This window comes from Babylonia areolata, chromosome 13 (genome assembly GCF_041734735.1).
Source record: "Babylonia areolata isolate BAREFJ2019XMU chromosome 13, ASM4173473v1, whole genome shotgun sequence".
Lineage (NCBI taxonomy): Eukaryota > Metazoa > Mollusca > Gastropoda > Neogastropoda > Buccinidae > Babylonia > Babylonia areolata.
The window spans coordinates 31,419,554-31,444,170 of record NC_134888.1 but is presented as its reverse complement, the minus strand read 5'-3'; the positions used below and the strand labels follow the sequence as shown (position 1 = coordinate 31,444,170).

General features: G+C 41.7%; 2 protein-coding genes across 2 annotated transcripts; both read right to left on the bottom strand.

Moving 5' to 3' along the window:
* Positions 1 to 1,745: 1,745 nt before the first annotated feature.
* LOC143289205 (COMM domain-containing protein 2-like) lies at positions 1,746 to 11,640 on the bottom strand. Its single transcript, XM_076598147.1, has 5 exons — positions 11,287 to 11,640; positions 10,346 to 10,423; positions 9,821 to 9,903; positions 4,576 to 4,749; positions 1,746 to 3,432 (listed from the first exon to the last, which is right to left on the bottom strand). The coding sequence occupies exons 1-5, from the start codon at positions 11,351 to 11,353 to the stop codon at positions 3,235 to 3,237; spliced, it is 600 nt and encodes a 199-aa protein (XP_076454262.1). The 5' UTR covers positions 11,354 to 11,640; the 3' UTR covers positions 1,746 to 3,234.
* A 2,778-nt stretch (positions 11,641 to 14,418) lies between these two features.
* On the bottom strand, positions 14,419 to 24,188 carry LOC143289204 (uncharacterized). Its single transcript, XM_076598146.1, has 3 exons — positions 24,039 to 24,188; positions 20,804 to 21,016; positions 14,419 to 18,400 (listed from the first exon to the last, which is right to left on the bottom strand). Exon 3 carries the CDS (start codon positions 18,398 to 18,400, stop codon positions 16,637 to 16,639), a length of 1,764 nt encoding a protein of 587 aa, XP_076454261.1. The 5' UTR covers positions 20,804 to 21,016; positions 24,039 to 24,188; the 3' UTR covers positions 14,419 to 16,636.
* Between the last annotated feature and the right edge of the window lie 429 nt (positions 24,189 to 24,617).

Genomic DNA, 24,617 nt, shown 5'->3' with positions numbered 1-24,617 from the left:
TGTCTTCTTGGTCCATTCACCTACATTTTTCAAGGAAGCCTTGAATATTTCAAGTCTTTTTCTGGACTTGATAATTCAAGTCTTCATGCCATATTCTTTTTTGCTACCAGGATCGACGGGCGCAATAGCCGAGTGGTTAAAGTGTTGGACTGTCAATCTGAGGGTCCTGGGTTCGAATCACGGTGACGGCGCCTGGTGGGTAAAAGGTGGAGATTTTTACGATCTCTTAGGTCAACATATGTGCAGACCTGCAAGTGCCTGAACCCCCTTTGTGTGTATACGCAAGCAGAAGATCAAATACGCACATTAAAGATCCTGTAATCCATGTCAGCATTTGGTGGGTTATGAAAACAAGAACATACCCAGCATGCACACCCCTGAAAACGGAGTATGGCTGCCTACATGGCGGGGTAAAAACGGTCATACACGTAAAAAGCCCACTCGTGTGCATACGAGTGAATGCAGAAGAAGCTACCAGGATGTTTGATGTGCCTGTTTGAAATCTTTGGTTTTGTATGCCCGTCATTACAGATTGTGTGGAGGCATTCTCAGCGCGTTGGGTTTAGGGAAAGATGAGGAATCTGCTCCCTTTTTTTTTTTTTTTTTTTTTTTTTTGCAGATGTTGTGTAGTGTATGTGGAGCATTCCACATGCATTGACACCTCCTTGAAACTAAAACTGTGTGAATTATGTATATTTTTTTATCTTCAGGCTAGCTTTTCAGATCCCCTGCCGATAAATTGACAGGTAGGTCAAGGTCAATATCAAAGGCATGTTCTTGGTTTTTGTGCATAAATATGACTGTAATTGTGCCTTATTTTCTTTCTTTTTTTTCCAGATCTTATGGGATTGATACTTTTTTTTCAGCCCTGATGTGGCTGTGTTTGGTTGGCTGGGCCTTAAGCAACAAAGAAAGAAGAAAAAAAAGTGCAGCTTGTGGTTGGCTGAAATCTGTTCTGTATCTCCCAAATGACCCTGAGAAATGCAGGATGAAATCAACACACATATTCAAGGTTGGATGCTTCACTTGACAATGAAAAATGCACTGACTGTAACAGCAACAACAATAAGAACATTGACTATGTTGAACAAGAAAGAACAGAACCAAGACAACAGACAATGCGCCAACAAATAGGTGAGATGACTCAAGCAATTCTGAAGGCGATTACATCAGTGCTACAGTCACACATGTTGGCAATGGCCGGCCACACTGGGTGAAGTATACCTGAGACTTAGTTTCTGACAGTGGGAGTGATATTTCTGAATTATCAGCCGTTCAGTATCTTGAGGAACCTTAAAATGGCATGCCAGTGTTTTCACAGATTTTTCAGCTGTCTCAGTTTTAGGGAAGTCTGACAGACTTGGTTGAACATGATTCATGTTCTTCAGTTTTGCTGGTTTCAGTTTCTCCGAGTTAGTTCTTGTGTGAGTTAAGTGGATCATGCATGTGTGTTTTGCAGTTGTGACTTTCACTTTATCTTCTTTGTCTCACCATTTTAGGTTATTTGTTTATTTGTATGCTGTGGCCAAACCATGTTGTTTTGTCAAAAGTTCTTAAATATGGCTTGTGTTGTTTATGCATTTAACCTGTCTGCAGATAATCAAAAAATATAGTATAAAAGAGTTAATTTCAACACATATCTTTTTACTTGACTCTCTTTTGTTCCTTCCCTCTCCCACATTCACACACACATGCACACGCGCGCGCGCACACACACACATACATGCACACACACGAATGAAATATGACATGATTTTTGTTATATTTCATTTTGTATAAATGATCTTCCAGCTTCCAGACATAAATCATTAACAGACATTCCATCAAACACATTCACATTTCAGACTTGAAATAAATCTGTTGCAGAACAATAAGAGTAACCTCCTCCAAAATTCATCACATGAACTCTTCACATGTGTTTGTTGTACGAGGAGAACGTCCCACAACTAGTCTTTATAATAGTTATTCAGTTTTGTTACATGCAACAGTATTTGTAACAAATGAATCACACACACACATGCACACATCATTTTTATACAATGTGTTAGTCACGCTGTCACTCAGTCAAATCAACAATTATACAAGGCATAAGTCATACTGTCACTCAAATCCACGACCAGTACTGCCACATCCATAAGCATATTAAATTTCTAAAATGAAATTTATCTTTTTGCAGTCTTTCAATAATAAAAAAACAAACAAACCAAAAAAAAAAACCAAACAAAAAAAAACCCATACAAACTAACTCTCCTGCACTTGCAAGTACAGCATTAATGCACTTGTACACTGAGTGTCACTCAAATGCCAACACTGTTCAAATTATAAGCTCAACAGGTTGTGTACCAAACTGTATTGTACAGTGGCTTCTAATTTTAGATCCCAGATACATTCCATGACAATATCTAAAACTGACCTCACTATACTACAAGCTGGTATTAATTTGAGTTCAGTCAAGCACAAGGACACTTTTCATCTCCATGCTATCAACTCAAAACTTGAAAGTATTTGTTTCAATATACTAATAGCAGAAGAGCTAGCAGCTTTCTTCATAAACCTGATCACCACATGGCAAAAAGCAAGAATCTCTTTCAGCAATCAGCAAAAGCAACTACATATGTCTGCCTGAATTTCCTCCATGCTTCTCCATTCCCCATTTTGACAATGAACCCTTTACCACCCTCCTGTACCCTTCAGCTAAGATGGTGCAGAATGTCATTCTTGATGAACAACGAATGCTTTGGTATTTTTCCTCATTCCAATACCAGGGAAAAAAATTCATTGGATATTTCTGGCGATACAAGTAAAAACATGTTACTTGATATTTCTGCCAATACGATACAGGTGAAAAGATTTCACTTGGTATTTCTGGCACTACAAGTTCTAAGATTTCACTTGATATTTCTGCCATTACAATACAGGTGACACAATTTCGCTTGATACTTCTGGTAATACAACTAAAAAGGGGTCACTTGCTAATTCTGGCATCACAAGTAAAAAGATTTCACATGATATTTCTGCCAATACAATACAGGTAATAAGGTTTCACTTGATATTTCTGGTGATACAAGTAAAAAATATTTCACTAGATATTTCTGCCAATAGAATACAGGCGAAAAGACTTCACTTGATGTTTCTGGTAATACAAGTAAGAAGGGTTCACTTGCTAGTTCTGGCAACACAAGTAAAAATGTTTCACTTGATCTTTCTGGCAATAACACTACAGGTAACAAGGTTTCACTTGATATTTCTGGCAATACGCCGACAGTATGGGGACTTCATCTCCTGCAAGGCAGCGTCCAGCACTTGCGTGAGGTGGACCAGGTTGACAGGGTCAGTCTGCAGCAGCTGTGTGTCTGTTTCCTCCCCATCTTTGGTTTGCAGCTTCAGGAGGATCTGGGGCGTGATCTGGTGACGCAGGGATCGACTGGCCAGCTGCACACACACCATGACGTACCATGCCATTGGGTCACAACTTATGAAATGTTGCAAACATTTCATTCATGACAAATAGTGATGCAGGGATCAGCTGGCTAGCTGCAAACAACATGATGTTCCGTGCCGCCAGATCACAAATTATGAAGTGCAACATTTCACTCATGACATAGTACATTGCAATGCACTTGCAACATAATACATTTAATTCATAAACACAAAGAATGAATGTGTAATTAATATTTGTCCATAAAAAAAAACATGAAAAAAATCATCTACAAAATAATATTCCTCATCTTGCTTCGTGGCTATAAAAACTAAACAAAACCCCCTGCACCCCCCACCCCCACCCCTCTCCTCCCCCACTCCCCCTCCAAAAAAAAGTAGAAAAAAAATCACACTGAACCACACACACACACACACACACACACACAAAGAAAAGAAAAACCCAACAGAAAAATGACTGGGTCTTTTTCATTTCAACCCTTCAAGCACACCATAGGAAAGGATATTGCCTCTTTGAAGTCTTCATTGCTTGCAACAAACAAAGCATGGTGCAGGAAATTGATTGTATTACCATGGTGTAACAAAACATGTTCTTTCCTTACCCATGAAACGTGCAGAAACACAACAGATGCAAAAGAAGGCAACAGCACATCACATCTATATTCTAGACATTGAGGAAAACATTCTGGACCCCAAACAAATTAACAAAACTTTTTATGCACACTATTTGTGCACCTTTCTACACATTAGAGAATAATAGCCAAAAAGGGTCTAAATACAAGATACTGGTTCTTAGAGCATCTGCAGCTGGTAAGAGAATGATATTACACAGTGCTACACACACACACACACACACATAAACTTCCCCCAGCCCCCCTCCACATTCACACAACAAACACTTTGAACCAAAAATGGCACTGACTTCACATATTAATCATACCAAACAATGAAGTCATACTGCTTACAGCCCAGATGACCACAAAAGGGCCATTAACCCCCCCCCCCCCCACCCGGGACACCCCCTCCACACACACCATCCCTGCCCCCACTGCACCCCTCACAGACAAACATTCTTAAAAGTGAATACAATGGAACAAAAACGAAGCATGTAATCAGATCACAAGGACTGGGACTGACCTGGACATCAAAGCGCCACTGCAGACTGTGGTAGTGGGGAAGATCCATGGACATGTGAGACAGGATGGAGCGGATTTCACTGCGGTTGGCCAAATACAGCTCCAGTAAAAGGCTGCACAGCTCCTCAGAGAACCCTAACGTGATGATGGAATCTTGGAAGTCTATCTCATTCAGCTGCACACAGCACACAATAATACACAGTCTTGGAAATGGTCGCATTAAGCTACATGGAACACACAACACACCACAATCTTGGAAATAATCTTATTCAGCTACAAGGAACACACACAATAATTTTGGAAATGATCTTGTTCAGCTCCAAGGAATACACAACACAATTGCGGAAATGATCTTGTTCAGCGACACGGAACAACAACACAATTGCGGAAATGATCTTGTTTAGTTTCACAAAACACACAACACAATTGTAGCAATGATCTTGTTCAGCTACACGGAACACACACCACACCACAATACTGGAAATGATCTTGTTCAGCTACATGGAACACAATTGTGGAAATGATTTGTTTAGCTACACGGAACACAACATAATTGTGGAAATGATCTTGTTCAGCTACAGAGAACACATGACACACCACAATACTGGAAATGATCTTGTTCAGCTACAAGGAGCTCACAACACAACACAATACTGTAAATGATCTTGTTCAGCTTCACGGAACACACAACACAACACAACACAATCTTGGAAATGATCTTGTTCTGCTACACGGAGCTCACAACACAACACAATACTGTAAATGATCTTGTTCAGCTTCACGGAACACACAACACACCACAATACTGGAAATCATATTGTTCTGCTACACGGAGCTCACAACACAACACATCACAACACAATACTGTAAATGATCTTGTTCAGCTTCACGGAACACACAACACACCACAATACTGGAAATGATATTGTCCTGCTACACGGAGCTCGCAACACAACACAACACAATACCGTAAATGATCTTGTTCAGCTTCACGGAACACACAACATACCACAATACTGGAAATAATCTTGTTCTGCTACACGGAGCTCACAACACAACACAACACAATCTTGGAAATGATCTTGTTCAGCAAAATGGAACATACAACACACCACAACACTGGAAATGGTCTTGTTCAGCTACAAACAGCACATACCACAATCTTGGAAATGATCCTGTTCACTAACAAGCAGCACTAAAAGTACACACACACCCAGACATGCAAAACTTGCATGCACACATGTACATTTGAATGCAAACTCGAGCATTTATAGCTTGTGTAAACTAGCAGGAAGAAAGACATTCAAGAGGATGCAAGTGCACACACACACACACACACACACACAGACACACATACATACATACACACACACACACACATATATGTAGACTTATGGATACATGTTCACACACACACACAGATGCTTCCACAGCCTCAGGAAAGACAACAAAATAACAACAGAAATGCAGGCCTCTAATAAAATCACAATAATACTCATAAAATTTGATGGAACAAAATGCTTGAATTTAAAACTGGAAAAGATAACATCACTGGACAATCTTTCAAAACAAACTCTCCAAGCTGCAAATGACAAAAGATAATTGTTGAAAGAGTCACAAAACAAACTCTCCAAGCTGCAAACGACAAAAGATAATTGTTGAAAGAGTCAAAAAACAAACTGTATGCTGCAAACGACAAAAGATAATTGTTGAAAGAGTCACAAAACAAACTCTCCAAGCTGCAAACGACAAAAGATAATTGTTGAAAGAGTCAAAAAACAAACTCTGTAAGCTGCAAACGACAAAAGATAATTGTTGAAAGAGTCACAAAACAAACTCTCCAAGCTGCAAACGACAAAAGATAATTGTTGAAAGAGTCACAAAACAAACTCTCCAAGCTGCAAACGACAAAAGATAATTGTTGAAAGAGTCAAAAAACAAACTCTGTAAGCTGCAAACGACAAAAGATAATTGTTGAAAGAGTCACAAAACAAACTCTCCAAGCTGCAAACGACAAAAGATAATTGTTGAAAGAGTCACAAAACAAACTCTCCAAGCTGCAAACGACAAAAGATAATTGATGAAAGGGAGTGATCCACTATCAGGCACTGTCATACAACTGTTGTGTGACTCATGCAGGAAACTCATGTCTGATAATGATCCAGCACTCCACCTTGAGACAGTGCAAGGCAGTAAGTACCATGGCCAAATCCACTGTTCCTGCTGTCCACCACATCCTGACAGATCAGTGCAAGCAGCAATGAAGAAACATGAACATGTGGCCGGCATCATGTAATAACAATAATAATAATAATAAAAATAACAATGATGATGATGATAATGGATACTTGTATAGCACACTATCCAGAAATCTGCTCTTGGTGCTTCACAAAAAACAATACATTGATATTACGAACACACACCAAATGTGACAAGCATATTACACACACACACACACACACACACACACACGCAAACACACACATGCACGTAAAACATACACATACACAATGAATACATACATTTAAACATACATTCAAACACATACATATGTACTGTATACCGGCCGCCCTCCATACACACACACACACAAATACAAGCATACACATACAGACGCACACACACACAACCACACACATCTGCAGCTGCACAAGCAAACATAAGAACACACACAAACACACATTCATACACATGCATGCATTTGTGTACACATATATAATGTGATATACAGTTTGATTGTATATTGTAATCCCCCTCTCAGATGAAAAGTAAAAAAAAAGTTTGGATCTCTGTGAAACATCACATTCTCATGAGTTAATTCTATGTTTTCTGCAAAGGGAATATACCACATGATGTGACTGACAAAGTCCTGATACTGGTGACAGTGGATCTCCCTCTTCACAGAGATTTGTGTGTGTGTGTGTGTGTGTGTGTGTGTGTGTGTGTGTGTGTGAGTGTGTGTGTGTGTGTGTGTGTGTGTGTGTGTGTGTGTGTGTGTGTGTGTTTAATACAAATTGGATTAATCGATTGGTTGGATTATTTTTTCTTTTGACAGCTTTATCCAATTACAAGCCACAAAAAAGAACAAATATTTGAAGTAGATATTGTATGAGAAACTTTATGGGTGTAAGGTATGTTAGTCAGTTATATATCTAAACCAGTAAGTAATCCTGAAACTTTCTTGGGACCACCTGCCAGAAAAAATGTTGAAAATTCCCTGATTACATTAAGTCTCTAAAAATTTATATTCATTAGTTTTTTCTTAACTTTAACTCACTTTCAATTTACTTTAACAACAACAACAACCCCAAAACACACACACACACACACATGTTGAAAATCCCCTGATTACACTAAGAGTCTCTGAAAGTTTATATTCGTTAGTTCTTTCTTAGCTTTAACTCAAAAGTCTGCACCGGTAATGAAAATGGATTCTCCCCTTCATTCTATGTTCGAAAAGGAGTACTACGGGGAAATACACTGAGCCCCACATTATTAAATATATTTATAAATGATATTGTTGTCTGGCTCCCAGATACATCTCATTCTCAAAACAAAAGTATGTCTTGTCTTTTATATGCTGATGACTTAGTATTACTTTCAAAATCTAAACATGGCCTACAGCTGAAACTAAACCAGTTACATTTATATTGTAAACAATGGGGTATTCAAATCAATACAGACAAAACAAAAGTTGTCATATCTTTGAGATCAGAACTATGAGCTCAAATATTTTAAAATGTGGAACAGAAGTTATAGAAAAAACTTAACAATATAAATATCTGGGAATAATAATCCACAAATCAGGCAATTTTGAAAAGGCTACGGAATATCTGGCAAAACAAGGTAATAAAGCATCTCATATTCTTAAAAGATCTTTCAAGAATGAAAACATTAGCATACATATAATATCAAAGTTATTTGATAGTCTCATTTCACCAATACTAATGTATGAAGCAGAAATATGGTTCCCCACTTGTGAAAAAGCAGATGATACTTTTACCTTTGACAACTGTTTTACCATTGTCTCATGAACAAATTTCCTCATGAGCATGTTCATTTAAACTTTTTAAAACAAATATTGGGAGTCCACAAAAAAGCCACAAATTTAGCAATACTTGGTGAAATAGGTAAATATCCCTTGAGTTTACAAGTGATTTGTCAAATAACAAAATTTTGGTTTAACATAAAACAAGCATGAGTGAATTCGTATATCAAACTTGTGTATGATGACATGCTTACAGAGGAAACAAAACAGCGAACATGGATTAATTTCGTAGAAATTATATTACAAAATCTTGGTTTAAAACACATTTGGAATAATCAGTCAACATTCAATATTCACAGACTTAGCCACATTATAATGAATAAACTAGAATATGGATATGTTTTATTCTGGAAATATGAAAATAAATCTAAACTACTATTTTATAATAAAATTACTCATGAATACAGAACTGAACCATATCTGCTTGAAGGATATCTTAATTATAATCAAAAACAATCATTAAGCAAATTAAGAATATCCTGTCATGATTTAGCAATAGATAAAAGCAGATATTTTAACGTCCCAAAAGAAAGAAGACTATGTTTACAATGTCAAACAATAAGGGATAGATATCATTTCTTTGATGACAGCGAATTATACAAAGAAATTAGAATAAAATTCATCCAAAAATTTAAAAATACTTTCCAAATATTATTAAAACCAGCCAGCTAATACTGGAAGACAAACTTGTGGGACTGTTTGGGAAATCTGTCAGTAATTGCTGCCAAAAATGCCATAGCGTGTTGGAGTGATTCAATCTCTTGTTCAATATCTATATATTATTTTGTTTTGCTTTTTGTGCGTGGTTTCATGTAACTTTGCATGCTTGTCTTATAAACCTTGTTAAGGTTTAACTCTTTCCATACGAACGGCGAAAGAGACGACGTTAACAGCGTTTCTCCCCAATTACCACCATCAAAATATTACAAGCGGAAGGCTCTTACACTGAAGAGGTGAATGTTGACAAAGAATACCACAATTCTGACGATGGAAGCTAAAGGTTGGGTCATTCAGACACCCACTAGACATCTGAGGGGTCTGTGTAGAGGAGAAGAGAGGACTGGCTGTACTGAGTGTTAACTGACATTAAAACTGATTCTGCTTCTGCTTCTGAATCACACTATTGCTTGTACATCTCCCTCGGTCCTTATTGTGAAGCCTTCAGTTATTTTCAATAATGACAATGATAAAAGCTCACCATAAGTTTGGAGCTCTCTGACAGCAGATACATCATGCCTTCTACACCATGTTGAACTGTTTCTGCACTGACACCAAGCTTCTCTGAAACAAAAAAATGAGATTCAAGCAAAAGATGAATTCATCGGTACAATCACTGGCATGTGCGATAACTTCAATGCACCATGTACTAATAATGAACAAAATATCTAATGATTATGAATGAAAGGAACCTTTCAAGAATCTTGTGAGTAAGAAATTACCTGTGTTTTTTTCTGTCAAAATTGATAATCAACATAAAATTTATCATCATTTATATAATAGTTTACAAACAATATAAAGTAAACTGAACAATATAAAGTAAAGAAAGACTCAACATCAAAAACACCCACACACTAGCACACACCCACACATCACAGCCACATATCAATATCATGCATGTACAAGAAATATATCAAAACAAAAAGAGATACATATGTACATACCACTTAAAATATGATTTCAAACATATTGCAAGAAATCATTTCTCAGAGAAACCAGTACTTACGGGCTGCTCCTTGATATACTTTTGGATTGGAGCCTTTTCTGATAAACTCCATGCTTATCCTGCAAAATTCTTGAACAACTGAAAAAAAGAAGAAAAAAAAGAAAAGGGAAATGAAATGAAAGACTGCACCTTGAGTTTCAGTTTCACTTTCAAGAAGGTGTGAAACCATGTAGACTGATCCATGACTATAGTATACACTAAACACCTCTGCTTCAAAAAAAGAAAAAAAAGAAAGAAAGAAAATCTTTTTTAAAGGAGTAAGTGCTTGACCTATACATTAGGCATATGCACTGGTTAGGCCTTGAGAGCCAACCTTGGGTTCATATAAAAGATTAAAATGAAATTAAATCAAATAAATAAGTAAACACAATAAACAAATTCTTAAACACATTGAAATATATTTTCAAAATGCATGATTCATGTAAGTCAAATGAGTAAAATAAAAGGAAAAAAGGGATACACCCTGCAAATTTGTGCAGACCCACCAATGTCCAACTGCTTACACACACACCCACACGCACACACACACTATACAAACACACAGTGATATGACACACGGGTGTGTGTGTGTGTGTGTGTGTGTGTGTGTGTGTGTGTGTGTGTGTGTGTACACATGCAAACACCACACACACACACACACACACAAAGAACAAAAAACACACACCCTAAACATGCTCATACACATTACACACACCAGCTCCCACAATCCACATACACACACACACGCCCCAAAGACACGTACCACACTCACGTGCGTGCGTGCACTACGTTGTAATTCATAATCTAACTTTAAACAAGACACATCATCAATAAGGAAAAAAATAAGTAAACTGGTAAAGTGGGCGTATTTCACGATCGAGTGTTCGTGTCATTCAATTGTTTATTGTCATTTGCATGTCACACATTATTTTACACATAAATAGTATTAATACAGGTCTTACCAGCAACATCGACTTGACTCAAAAAAGCCAAATGCTCCTTGTGTGAATCTTCTAATACTAACAACATGTTGTATGACTAGGATCCAAATCTGCCACAGAAAAATTATCGTCTGTCACGAGCAAATACAATAACAAAAGCTAACACAAAAGTGGCATGAAGTCCGTACCGTTTAAGAACGTAAATTTATTGATCGTGGATAAAGAAATTTTTATCTTTTTTTTTTCTCAAGGCCTGACTGAGCGCGGTGGGCTGTGCTGTTGGTCAGACATCTGCTTAGTACATGTACTTTAGCGTATATGGATTTGTCCGAACACAGTGACGCCTACAGTGAAATGCTTACATCGCGCCTCAGAACAACTGAACAAAGACAGCGAATTTCAGCCGCAGTCCGCAGTTGCAGAAAAAAAAAAAATCGTCAGCTGCTGTAAACTAACATGATATAGGCGCCATTGTCGGTGATGCAGAAACAGAAGTGATGACAATAGAGATTATGCACGTTTTCAACCCCGTTTATATCCACCTCAGTGCCATGAATCTCATGGTTTACAAAGCCAAAATTCATTCTAACTGTCTAGTGGCCGGTGACCCCGGCCCGGCCCCCGAATTGGCGGCCGGGATAAATTCAGTTTTTGTAGGCAGTCACGACAGCGGTAAAAGCTGTTGCTGATACTGAGTATAATAACCATCGTAAAAGACGCAACTTCGTATCGTAAAGATGCAATTAATGTTCTGAAGATGATGTATGTATGTATGTATGTATCTATCGCCGGCTGCCGGTCAGTCTGTCTGTCTGATGATTTTATCTATCTGTCTATCTATCTATCTGTCTGTCTATAGATATATATGAATGTCAGTGTAAGATAGATTGATGTGTTTTTCCTTCTTTCTTTCTCAGCCTTCGTCTTCTTCAGTCTCGATCTCTCTCTCAGTATATAGTCATAATTGTGTGTGTGTGTGTGTGTGTGTGTGTGTGTGTGTGTGTGTGTGTGTGTGTGTGCACGTGCGCCTCAGTGCTATGAGTATCAGTCAGTCTGATGTAAATGATACTGACCCAGTACTGGTTGACAATGACAATAACATAACTGTAAAAAGGTGAAGACGAATTGCTGAGGAAAAATATTAATGTGTATTTGCGTCAGTGTTTGCGCGAATGGGCTTTTGTTTTCTTTTTGTTCTGTTCACATCACCCGCCCTCCTAAAAGGAGCATGTATGTAACGTTTCAATGCCCCAAGGTGGCAAAAGAAATAACCTTTTTGCCTTTGCCTAGTTGCCTTGCCTTGCCTTGATTTACTGTTGGCTGATGGTGCAATGAATAATGCAAAACACGGTTGGCTGTTGGTCACTGAGTTCAGTTTCAGCCACTGTTTCAAGGTATCCGGTCACTGAAATCAATCGTGTGGGCTAATCCATGCATGCTACGCCACATCTGCCGTTAAAAAAAGAACTGAGAAAAGAGAGAGCAGATGCCAGATCTTCGCATGAACCCAACGGGCAGATCAGGTCTTGAAAGCCTACCCTCGCTTTGTGAGAAACATCATTGAAAAACTGAAACATAACTAATACACATGCGCCCACATGGCGCGCGCCGGCTCGCTATCACCAGTGTGCACGCAAATGCACTCTCTCTCTCTTCAGTCTCGCTCTCGTTCTCACCATTACTGTCTCTCTTCCAAAATATTTTTGTTAATGATGTAAGGATGCTGCAATTTGGTCCGTTATAAATTAAGTGTGTGGACATCATGTATATATTATGTTCATTGGCTATTTGTCTATGTATTATTTCCCACCATAGAATGTGTGTGTCTTTTCACGCTTGATTTTTCACTTTATATATCTGCTCTTCTACTTTTCTTAATATTTTACATCTTCTCAGATGTAGGTCACTCGTTGTTGTAGCGCGACCAACAAGTCTGTGCACTCGCTCATTTCCCTTTACAGGGCCATGTAAGCTTTTGCGTCCGGATGTTGCACATTGCCTCACACCACTCTGGGCTCCCCATTCCACTTTTCAACTTTTTGTGGAGGTTCACAGTCAGAATTATGACATACTGATTTGAAGGCACACGTATGGATGCCAGCCACTGTACAGTCACTGCTTAAACTACTATTGTCAGACTAGATGTTGTGACTTTTGTATTCGGCATTCTCTTCCCTGATTGTTTGCCATTTCAGTTTGTTTTGCAGCGTATTCCCAACAGGGTTGATTTTTGGTGACTGAACCGTCTGTAAAAATGATAACAACCTGTTCTTTGCTGTTTACTTCACTTCTGCATCGGTCCTGCCTTCAGGCCATTCCCGACAATATTTCCCCAGGACTGTATGGGTGAAATGATTTTGTTGAAGAGGTGTTTGTGGTGTTCTGGGTTTTCTTCCAGTTGTTTTATTTCTTTCAGATCTAGCAGGTGGCATGCAGGTAGATTGGTGTCTTCTGCTTATCCCATCCGTGATCTTTTGGGTTGCAGACGGCTGCAGTGTCTTTTAGTTCCTTCACTGCACCATGCAGTGGATTTTGAGGGGTTTTCATGTGCTCTGAAATAAGCTTTATTAATCTGTTCTTACTTGTGTCTGGTATGCATTGAAGAAAGGTCAAGCAGGCATCACATGGTCTTAGTAGGAGCGTCTGTAATGTTTTCCAGGAATTGTCCAATCACGTCGTTTGATTTCTGTCTAACTTCAAGAGGATGCTTTGAGGAATTGTTGTTTGCCGTCGTCCATATGCTGATAGTTTAATAAATAATGTGAAAGACGCAATGTTTGGCAGATTGTACAATAAGTAATGTAAATGATACGCTTAACTGTTTGCTGATAGTAGTATAAATAATGTAAAACATTAACTGTTTGCTGATAGTAGTATAAATAATGTAAAACATTAACTGTTGGCTGATAGCAGTATAAATAATGTACAACATTAAATGCTGGCTGACAGGAGGGTCAGTAGCAAGAGAAAAATGGCCCGTGTGGTGTGCCCACCCCTGATAATATTTCGGACGTTTCACATGATACCATGCCAAATTCCGTTTGTAAGCATACGCCCATGCCATGATAGAAATAAACCCAGACCAAAACGATAGGTTAAAAAAAAGAAGAAAAGATTTCTTTATTTCTGTCTTGTATTCGGTTATTTCACCTCTGTACGGACCAACAATATCGTCAACACAGCAAAAGAAATGGAGAAAAGAAGCTCTGTATTATTTGCTCGTTTGGAGAATTTCTCAACTCAATACAAATGATGCTGGTACAGCCAGATGCGTTTGAAAGTTCTGGCCGCGCGCGTATGTGTGTGTATGTGTGTGTATGTGTGTGGGTGTGTGTGGGCGTGTGAGGGAGAGAGAGGGGGGGGGGGGGGAGGGACGTTAACCGGGACCACTGCGCCACCACCTGATGTTGGAATGTTTCTTACCTGTTCTGGATCTGCACCAACCATGTGTCTACGTATCGGCTGCTTTTTCTTCATTTTCCCATGCATCGAAGCCACATTCTTGAGATTATCAGTAGGTGTGCCCAGCTGACGGAAAGCATCTCTCTCTCTCTCTCTGTGTCTGTCTGTCTGTCTGTCTGTCCGCCTGTCTGTTAATTTGTCTGGATAGATAGATAACATATTGATTGATAGATTTTGTGCAGTGATCAAAAGCGTATTGCCTGCCTCATTAACGACTAACCTGACTTTTCTCAAAATGTATTTTGGGGAGGGAGGGCGTTTTGTCCCGGGATGGGTGCCGGCTTTCGTGAAGTCAGTGGGGTACCGTGGTAGCTTGCTGGGTGGGGTGGGGTGGGGATGGGGGTGGGGCCGTCCCAGATAACTGGAACGTCCCGCCATGGACATAAGGAACGCTGGTTGGGATGGGGGAGGGAGGGTGGGGTTCCGAAGCGATTCCCGAAAAAAACAACAGGGATTTATTCTCTTCTCCACCCCTCCACCTCTCCATTAGACTGCATGTAATGGTCTGGATGACAGCCTCGGGTCACACGATAAATCGATCGAATTATATGCAACTAGTATGTGCTTAGCGCGCGTTGTAAAAGAACTCACGGCAACGCGATAAAAATCTGATTAAAATAAAGGTACGTAAACAAACAGGCAGAAATGTAGATAGAAAATGGAAGAAAAGAATAGGTGGCACCAGGTAATGGCAAAGCGTGATTTACTGATCAGAGCTACCAGGATTTCACGCATTATACGTCTACAATTCAATGAAGTATTTAAAAGGTAACAGTTCATTTCTTGAGAGATTTGGTTTCGCTTCACACAAAACGCTATGGTCTTTAACGAAAACCATGAAATTAAGAAATACCCAAGTTAAAGAGCTCTTACAATGGAAAATATTACATGACATGCATACCAAACGCCCCCCTTACCCCCCGCCGCTACCTAAAATCATCGTAGACGATAACGAAAATAATGTGATCAAAATATTGTATGGTGACTCTGCGATATCAAATGCTGAGCTTTCGGAAGTATAGTGACAATGAAATGTTCACTGAATTTCACTGCCCTGTCATCCATACCGTTTCTGTGGCTTCACCACCCCCTCCCCCCCACCACCATGCCACACACCCCGATTCCAGCATGCACAGCTCATTTCTCGCAGTTCCTGTGCCAACGGTTCACGGGGAACTATCAATACTATGTTGTCACGAAGCCACACACTAGAGGAGACACTGCGTTGATGTGGAATCACTTCGGTACTGATCAGCAGGAAAACACATACTGCGTTTAGTCGAGGAGCCAGAATGAGTGTGTACACCCCCCACCCCTCTTCCTCCTGCCCCCCCCCCAACCCCCGCCCCCCGACTCTAGGCCTTCCCTCATCCTCCTTCCGGAGTGAATACAGCCCACCACCGTATGCCTCCTGCGGAAGTTTCATCCTTATCAATCGTCGTAACAGGAAGAAGAAGAAAAAGAAGATCGTCTCAGAAAATGTGGTCTTTCATGCACTGCATGTCATGGTTACTTCGGATTTTGGCCCACCCCCTCCATTCCTATGCCTGTGCTAAGTTTGTGTCTTCGGTGTCGTATCGGCATAGTCATGTTGGACAACTGCTATTGGAGGGACGTGGCGGCGGTCTCCATGCAACTGGGAGACCCGGCGTTCCCTCAGTTTGGCTCCGCGACTGAAGAGATAACTGTCAACAACCAGGGGGCTCAGTATAGGTGGGTGTCTGTTGCAAATGTTGAACCAGAATACTGAACACCATTGAAGAGACACTCCAGCAGTACGTCTGGAGTGTGACCCTACGACGACTGCGCATTGACTGTTTCCCGTAGACTGCAGTGCGGCGTGCATCTGGCGATTCGACGGACACATTCACCACACACAGAGACAGAAAGAACAGATCCAGCTCTTCATTTATAGCCGCGGGTTCAACTGAGTGCTGCACGACAATGAACAGGGTAAGACCGGAAGGTCTGGGACCTGTGTACACCTGACTGACAGTACGTGCAACATGTCCCAGATGGATCGCATGGTGCTGGGTCTTGAACGGTGCTTGGACAGGCCACAGTTTCTCACGAAGAATCGCGCCGACTCACGCATCACACATTCCGGCAAGTTGACCAGCAGCAGGTTCAGGGTACGCGCGAGAACCCCCGTGATGTAGGCGTCGTCCACCGTGAAAGACTTCACGTAGCGGGACACGTTCACCAAACGAGGCACCAGTTCAGCTGTCATGACGTAAGTCCCACCAGCCATGTAAGATGGGAAGAATTCAAACGGGTAATCTGCGAAGCTAACGAAATGTTTACTGAGCGGCAGGCGATGAACTATGGAAGTAATTGAGCAGAGAATCTTGCCCATGATGACGCGATGCCTCTGCGGGGAGCGCTGGAACCAGGAGTGGACCCTGTGGTAGAACAGCGGCACGTTCAGGAAGTGGTCCGCATCCACACGGGCCACGTATCTCACCAAGCGGCAGTGTTGTGACAACCACTGCAACCCCGCCAGCATCTTCACCGTCATCTGCCGGTAGCCGTCGTCAGCATCCAGCATCAGCACATCGTCATGAGTGGCCGCTTCCTTCTCCACCAGAACGCTGACGTGGCTCCTTATGTGGGGACGGGCCAGCAGGAACAACACGGCCATGTGGATTCCATGAGGCTGGTGAGGCCACCGACCTGACCCCCACGTGTCCCGGATAGCAGACCGGTCTTTCTCTCCGAAGGGAGAGGAGGGCACGAGGAACAGAATGTCCAGGAAGCTGCCGCAGAACTGGGAGGATGGTTGGATGAGGAACGTCGACACCACCTCTGTCACCGGATCAGGTCTGGGCCGGAAGTACTCTTCAGGAGTCACGTGATCTTTGGCAGTAAGTCTCATGGGGCAGAACGTCGACAGCTTTTTTGTCTTTGTCACAGCGGGTGAGATTTTGGGCGCAGAATCTATGTAGGATCGATTAAACCCGATGAATCGATTAGACCTGATGACTTTTGGGGAAGAATTTACTGAGGATCGATTACTTCTGGTGGCTTTCGGGTCAGAATTTATGGATAATCGGTTAGAAGTGATGACATTTGAGGCAGAATTTATGGATGATCGGTTAGGATTGATGACTTTCTGGGCAGACTTTATGGATGATTGGTTAGGATTGATGACTTTCGGGGCAGAATTCAGGGAAGATCGGTTAGGATTGATGATTTTCGGGTCAGAATTTATGGAAGATTGGTTAGGATTGATGACTTTCGGGTCGGAATTTATGGATGATCGGTTAGGATTGATGATTTTCGGGTCAGAATTTATGGAAGATTGGTTAGGATTGATGACTTTCGGGGCAGAATTCATGGAAGATCGGTTAGAAGTGATGACTTTCGGGGCAGAATTCATTTTCGATCGGTTAGGATTGATGACTTTCGGGGCAGAAATTATGGAAGATCGGTTAGAAGTGATGACTTTCGGGGCCAGAGTTAACGAGGATCTGTCAGGTGTGATGTTTGATGTCCTCCATATCCAGATATGGCCGGCAGAGAGGTGGTCAGGGGGGTGGGGGAAGGTGTCGGTCTGATGTACAAAGCTGCCCGGGTCTCTGTGAAGGGAGGTACCAGCCAGCAGTAGAGTCAAGCCGTACACTGCCACCACCAGGGGGAACAACCTCTTCAGCTGCAGTCGTGCTGAGGCCATCTGCACAACAGACAACATGCCATACACTGGGTGTATCTGCGTTGTGATGTGACGTGTTTTGTTGAATTGCTCTGTGTTGTTTTAAACTGTACTGTACTGTACTGTCATGTGCTGCATTGCACTGTACAATACTGTACTCTACTGTTATGTGCTGTACTGTACTCCACTGCACACCAGCAAACGATACTGCACTGCAATGCACTGCAAAATCTGTGCTCTACTGTACTGAATCCTACTTTACCGCACTGTACTGGCCTATAATGTACTGCTTTGCACTGGACTGCACTGTGCTGCATTGCATTGTATTGTACTGATTGTATTGTATTGTATTATATTATATTATATCATATTGTATTGCATTGTAATGCATTGCATTGTACCATACTGTACTGTAGTCTTAAAGCCACCCTTCCCAGCATCTTCACCATCCTGATGCAGTCTCAGCTTCGCTGGGCTGGACACGTGGCGCGCATGCCAGATCATCGGCTGCCCAAAAGGCTCTTCTATGGCGAACTGCAACAAGGGAAGAGATCACACGGAGGTCAGAAGAAGCGCTTCAGAGATACTCTGAAAGTCTCTCTGAAAGTGTTTGATATCAACCCTGACTCCTGGGAGGAATCTGCAGTGGACCGTGACAAATGGCGTGCTGCTGTGCACAAAGGCGCCAAGTTGTGCGAGGCCAACAGGACTGCTGCAGCTGTTCAGAAGAGGCAGGCCAGAAAGTCACGGGCAAACAAGCTCCCTGACAATGATATGCCTGTCTTTGTCTGCCCCAACTGTCAGCGAACATTTCGTGCGCAGATTGGACTATTCAGCCATTTGCGCATTCACAGATAGATTCATGAGCATCCTCCCCCCCACCCCAGCACCACCCTCCCCCCATCCCCCAGCTGGATGACAACGATGGTCATCATCGATCTCGATGGACACACCACCACCACTGTACTCTTGTACTTTGTCGGCCGAAGTAGTCCCATCTCCTGATCTGGGACCATTTTGTTGAAAGGGGGACAGGCAGCTTTTAGCGTTGGTTTCATGATTTGTAACTGTGAGCAAGAGAATTGTATGTGCTATTTATCTATTTATTTATATTAGTAAACAGTGAGGCCAGTGTCCAGTAAGAAACAGCCCCTTGCTGCTGTCGGAGAGTCTCAAAACCATGTAACTGAATATCAACGTCAAATTGCACACCTGGGAATTGAGAAACCCATCGTAGCAAAAACAAAAACAAAACAAAACAAACAAAAAACAAAACAAAAACACAACAACAACAACAAAAAAGTGATTGGTAGGGATGCTGGTCATTCGTATGAGGAAGTAAACCGAGATCCCGTGTGCAGCATGCACCTAATGCACGTAAAAGAGCCCGCGGCAACAACAGATTTGTTCCGTGCAAAACTGTAGAAAAATCCACTTTGACTGTAAAACCAACACACTTGCAGACAGAGGAGACAAAACAAAAAAACAACAAAAAAAAAAGAAGAAAAAAAGAAGAAGAGAGAACGAAAAGAGAGAGAGAGAGAGAGAGAGAGAGAGAGAGAAAGGTGGCGACTGATGCGACGCCCTATCCCTGGGGAAGAGGGCAGCCCGAATTTCACACAGAGAAATTTGTTGTGTCAAAAAAGTAATACAATTCAGTATGGTTTTATGTCCTTGGGAAAATTCAGAAACGGGGCCTCGAACCCTGATCACTGATGACCACTGGACTCTTGCCACGGTGCCCCAGCCAGTACACAGGTAAATACAGGTACCAGATACAGGTACAGAGAAACATACCCATAAGTATTCCTGTGTAGAGGATTAAAAATTTTATAGAAATTCCTTCACCTTCTTTCTTCTTCTTTTTCTGTGTCTTTGTCTCGCTCTGTCCTGTTCCTTCTGTCCATTGCGGCGCGCGCGCGCGTGCGCGTGTGTGTCCGTCTGTGCTGAGTGTGCGCATGAGCGCATATTGCGTGTGTATGTTTGCATCTGTGTTTGTGTGTGTTTGCATAATTATAATGTGTATATACAATGTGTGTGTGTGTGTGTGTGTGTGTGTGTGTGTGTGTGTGTGTGAGAGAGAGAGAGAGAGAGAGAGAGAGAGGGAGGGAGGGGAACGTAAACAGTGCACGAGCTCCAATCATGAGACATTCTGGTTCAACATTCGTTCGCACAGATGATGATCATAAATCTCTCTTTAGAACATACTGTACTGATTGCCAATCGATAGTTATTATAACGCATCACTTTCTTCAAACAACATTTTCGTGTGAAATTCACACTGCTCCTGATGGGACAACGCCTCACCTCAGTGCAGTGAATATCATTCATTCATTTTTTTTCTCTCTTTGTTTCTCCCTGCCCCATCTGCTTGTCTCAGTGATATGATTCCCATGCCGCATATCTTGAGTCCACCATACACACCTGGGTTCGTCTGTCGCAAACTCAGCGTTAGCAGTCCACAGCGAACTATCGATGTTTGGTCACCAGGAGGACACACACCAGAGAAGACCCTGCACTGCCGCTGAGTCACTTGGGTGGTGTTCAGTCATTTGCCTATGTGTGTTTCGCCTCCAGATTGTCAAGTATGTGCGTTCCGCCTACACCTTGTGCCGCGGCACAAGACTGCCTGCAATACTGCAAACATAAAAAAAAAAGCATTCAGTGATTGAGTTTATCAATGGTATTAACGTCTGTTTAAAATGTACATTATGAAACTGAATTGCATAAATTATGAGTCCAGCATTCATTCAGTATTTTGATTGTTCACAAAGCCTTCTTTAAACAACCAAGACGGGTACGTAGCTCTTGCTGTGTGTCGTTGTTTTCACAAATAAACCAGCACAAACGATCATATTTCTTCGGTGCTTGTTTTAATCAGTTGCCTTCTTTCTTCTTCCCTTCTTCTTCGTTCGTGGGCTGCAACTCCCACGTTTACTCGTATGTACACGGGTGGGCTTTTACGTGCATGACCGTTTTTACCCCGCCATGTAGACAGCCATACTCCGTTTTCGGAGGTTAATTGCCTTCTTTTGATTTTCATCCCATTAAAAAAAAAATGTAACGAGGCCTGGGGGAGGTGGGGGGCAGGGGGAGTATGGAGGTTGACGGGAGGGTTGATAACTCAAATGTTTTAAACTGCAAGGGAAAAGAAAATTGGGAGGGTAGTGAAAACCTCATGTGAAAAGATAAAAGTGGTGATTTCTTATTGAAAAAACAGACCGAAATGTTAGCGGGAAGTGAATTCATTTTGTTAGTCAATCAATCAATCAATCAATCAATTGTTATTCTTTTTATCTTTATTTGCCGTAAGGCAGTAAAATCGGCGTTCTAATTTAAGCCGTGCATTTCTTAAGTAAGCTTATATTATTCGGGCCGAAAGAAAAGCGCTGAAGGGTAAAGAGTAACGTTGACAGATGGTGCAATGTCCTTGAGCTTTTAAAATTTTTTAAAAAATTTTATTTATGTCAGTGAGCTCCTTGCGTAATGTGCTGTCGTGACCCTGACCTCAGTGAATCCTTCTTTCTTTCCTTTCAGTCCTGGGCTGCGTTCAGTGAATCCTTCTTCCCTTTCCGTCCTGGGCTGCGTTCAGTGAATCCTTCTTCCCTTTCCGTCCTGGGCTGCGTTCAGTGAATCCTTCTTCCCTTTCAGTCCTGGGTTGCGTTCAGTGAATCCTTCTTTCCTTTTATTCCTGGGCTGCATTCAGCCTGGCTGCGTTCAGTGAATCCTTCTTTCCTTTTAGTCTGGCTGCGTTCAGTGAATCCTTCCCTTTCAGTCGTGGGCTGCGTTCAGTGAATCCTTCTTCCCTTTCGGTCCTGGGCTGCGTTCAGTGAATTCTGCTTCCCTTTCAGTCATGGGCTGCGTTCAGTGAATTCTGCTTCCCTTTCAGTCATGGGCTGCGTTCAGTGAATCCTTCTTTCCTTTTATTCCTGGGCTGCATTCAGTGAATCCTTTCTTCCCTTTCCGTCATGGGTCTGCGTTCAGTGAATCCTTCTTCCCTTTCAGTCCTGGGCTGCGTTCAGTGAATCCTCTTCCTTTCGTCCTGGGCTGCGTTCAGTGAATCCTTCTTCCCTTTCCGTCTGGGCTGCGTTCAGTGAATCCTTCTTCCCTTTCGTCCTGGGTTGCGTTCAGTGAATCTGCTTCCTTTTCCTGGGCTGCATTCAGTGAATCCTTCTTCCCTTTCCGTCCTGGGTTGCGTTCAGTGAATCCTTCTTCCCTTTCCGTCCTGGGCTGCGTTCAGTGAATCCTTTCCTTTTAGTCCTGGTCTGCGTTCAGTGAATCCTTCTTTCCTTTCAGTCCTGGGCTGCGTTCAGTGAATCCTTCTTTCCTTTCAGTCCTGGGCTGCATTCAGTGAATCCTTCTTTCCTTTTAGTCCTGGGCTGCATTCAGTGAATCCTTCTTCCCTTTCCGTCCTGGGTTGCGTTCAGTGAATCCTTCTTCCCTTTCAGTCATGGGCTGCGTTCAGGCAGAGCTACATAAAGTGTAACGATCACTGCGTTTTGACAAGCGAATATTATTATTATTATTATTATTATTATTATTAGCATTTACGCCTAATCTTGTAAATAAGCTATAGGAGTTTACAAATAGAACACATATGTCAATATCAAAAAGGAAAAAAACTGAACACAAGATAACAAACATCAATGAAAACTATTCATCCACCCCATCCCCACCCCGCACACAATACACACAAGCACACGCGCACGCACACACACAAGTCATGGCACACAATGGTAAATAGTACACAATCAAAAATACCACCAACAAATCCTGAAACTATCAAAACTCACTCACCAAACAAATAGTCATTTTAGTCCATTCTGGATACAGATGAGCAGTTGAGAATTAACTCACTCAGTACGGCCAGCCCTCTCTTCTCCTCTACACAGACCCCTCGGATGTTCAGTGGGTGTCTCAATGACCCAACCTTTAGCTTCTGTCGTCAGAATTGTGGTATTCTTTGTCAACATTCACCTCTTCAGTATAAGAGTCTTCCGCTTGTAATATTTTGATGGTGGTAATTGGGGTGAAACGCTGTTAACGTCGTCTCTTTCGCCGTTCGTATGGAGAGAGTTAATCTGGAGGGGAAAAGGTGGGTACTTCCGACTGGATTAGTATTCAGCCTGTAGAGGTAGCAGTTTGTTACCTCCCTTTGTTGTTGTTGCTGTGTTTATAAGATTAATCAGTTCTATTTCATTTTACTTCATTACTTTGGGAAAAAAATCACGCACTGCGAAATCATATTAGCAGTGTGTGTGTGTGTGTACCTCTACAACAGTAGTGAATTCGCCCGACAAGTAAGCGAGCGTCCACGGGTTCGAACCCAATATAATAATAATGATAATGATAATAATTCATAACTTTTCTATGGCGCGATGTCCAGTACTAATGCTGCTCAAAGCGCCTTATATCATCGAGCCAGATATAAACATAACATAAAACATTACAACAGCTCAATCCAGTGCGTTCACAGAAAAAAAAAGAAAGAAAAAAAAAGCATGATCAACCAAACAATAAAAACATAAAGTAAATAATGCTTAGATCAAAAAGAAATAGATTCCATAAAAACACATTTTTTGGACACACACATACATGCGCGCGCCCGCACACTCACACTCGCACACACACACACACACACACATGCACATATACGAACCTGAATGTTTATTTCCTCCCCCTCCAACAGAACCTTGAGAGGTGGCTGGGGTGTTAGTCTTTACGGTGAAACAATAAACCGAGGTCCCATGTGTAGCATGCACTCCGCGTACGTGTACAAAAGAAATCGACAAAAGGGCTGCCCCTGGCAAAATTCTGTAGAAAAAAATCCACATTGATAGTTACCCCCCCAACCCCCTACCCTCCTCACCCCCCCCCCTCCCACACACACACACACATCCTCCACACACACAACCTCCACCCCCACCCCCCTGCCCCAACAATAACAACAAAGAGACAAAAGAAACACACACACACACACACACACACACACACACACACACACACACACACACACACACACAAGGAAACAAACAAACAAACAAAAAACGCAAAAAACCCCGAAAACAATAAGTCTTGCACAGAGGAAGAAAATTTGGGTGGCGCTGTTTTGTGGCGACGGGAAAAAGCAGCACAAATTTAACAGAGAAATCTGTCGGGTTATAAAGTTCAACATCCATCTACCTGGAGATCTAGTCATCAGCCCCATCCACGTGTAATATGCAGCTTCTGATCAAAC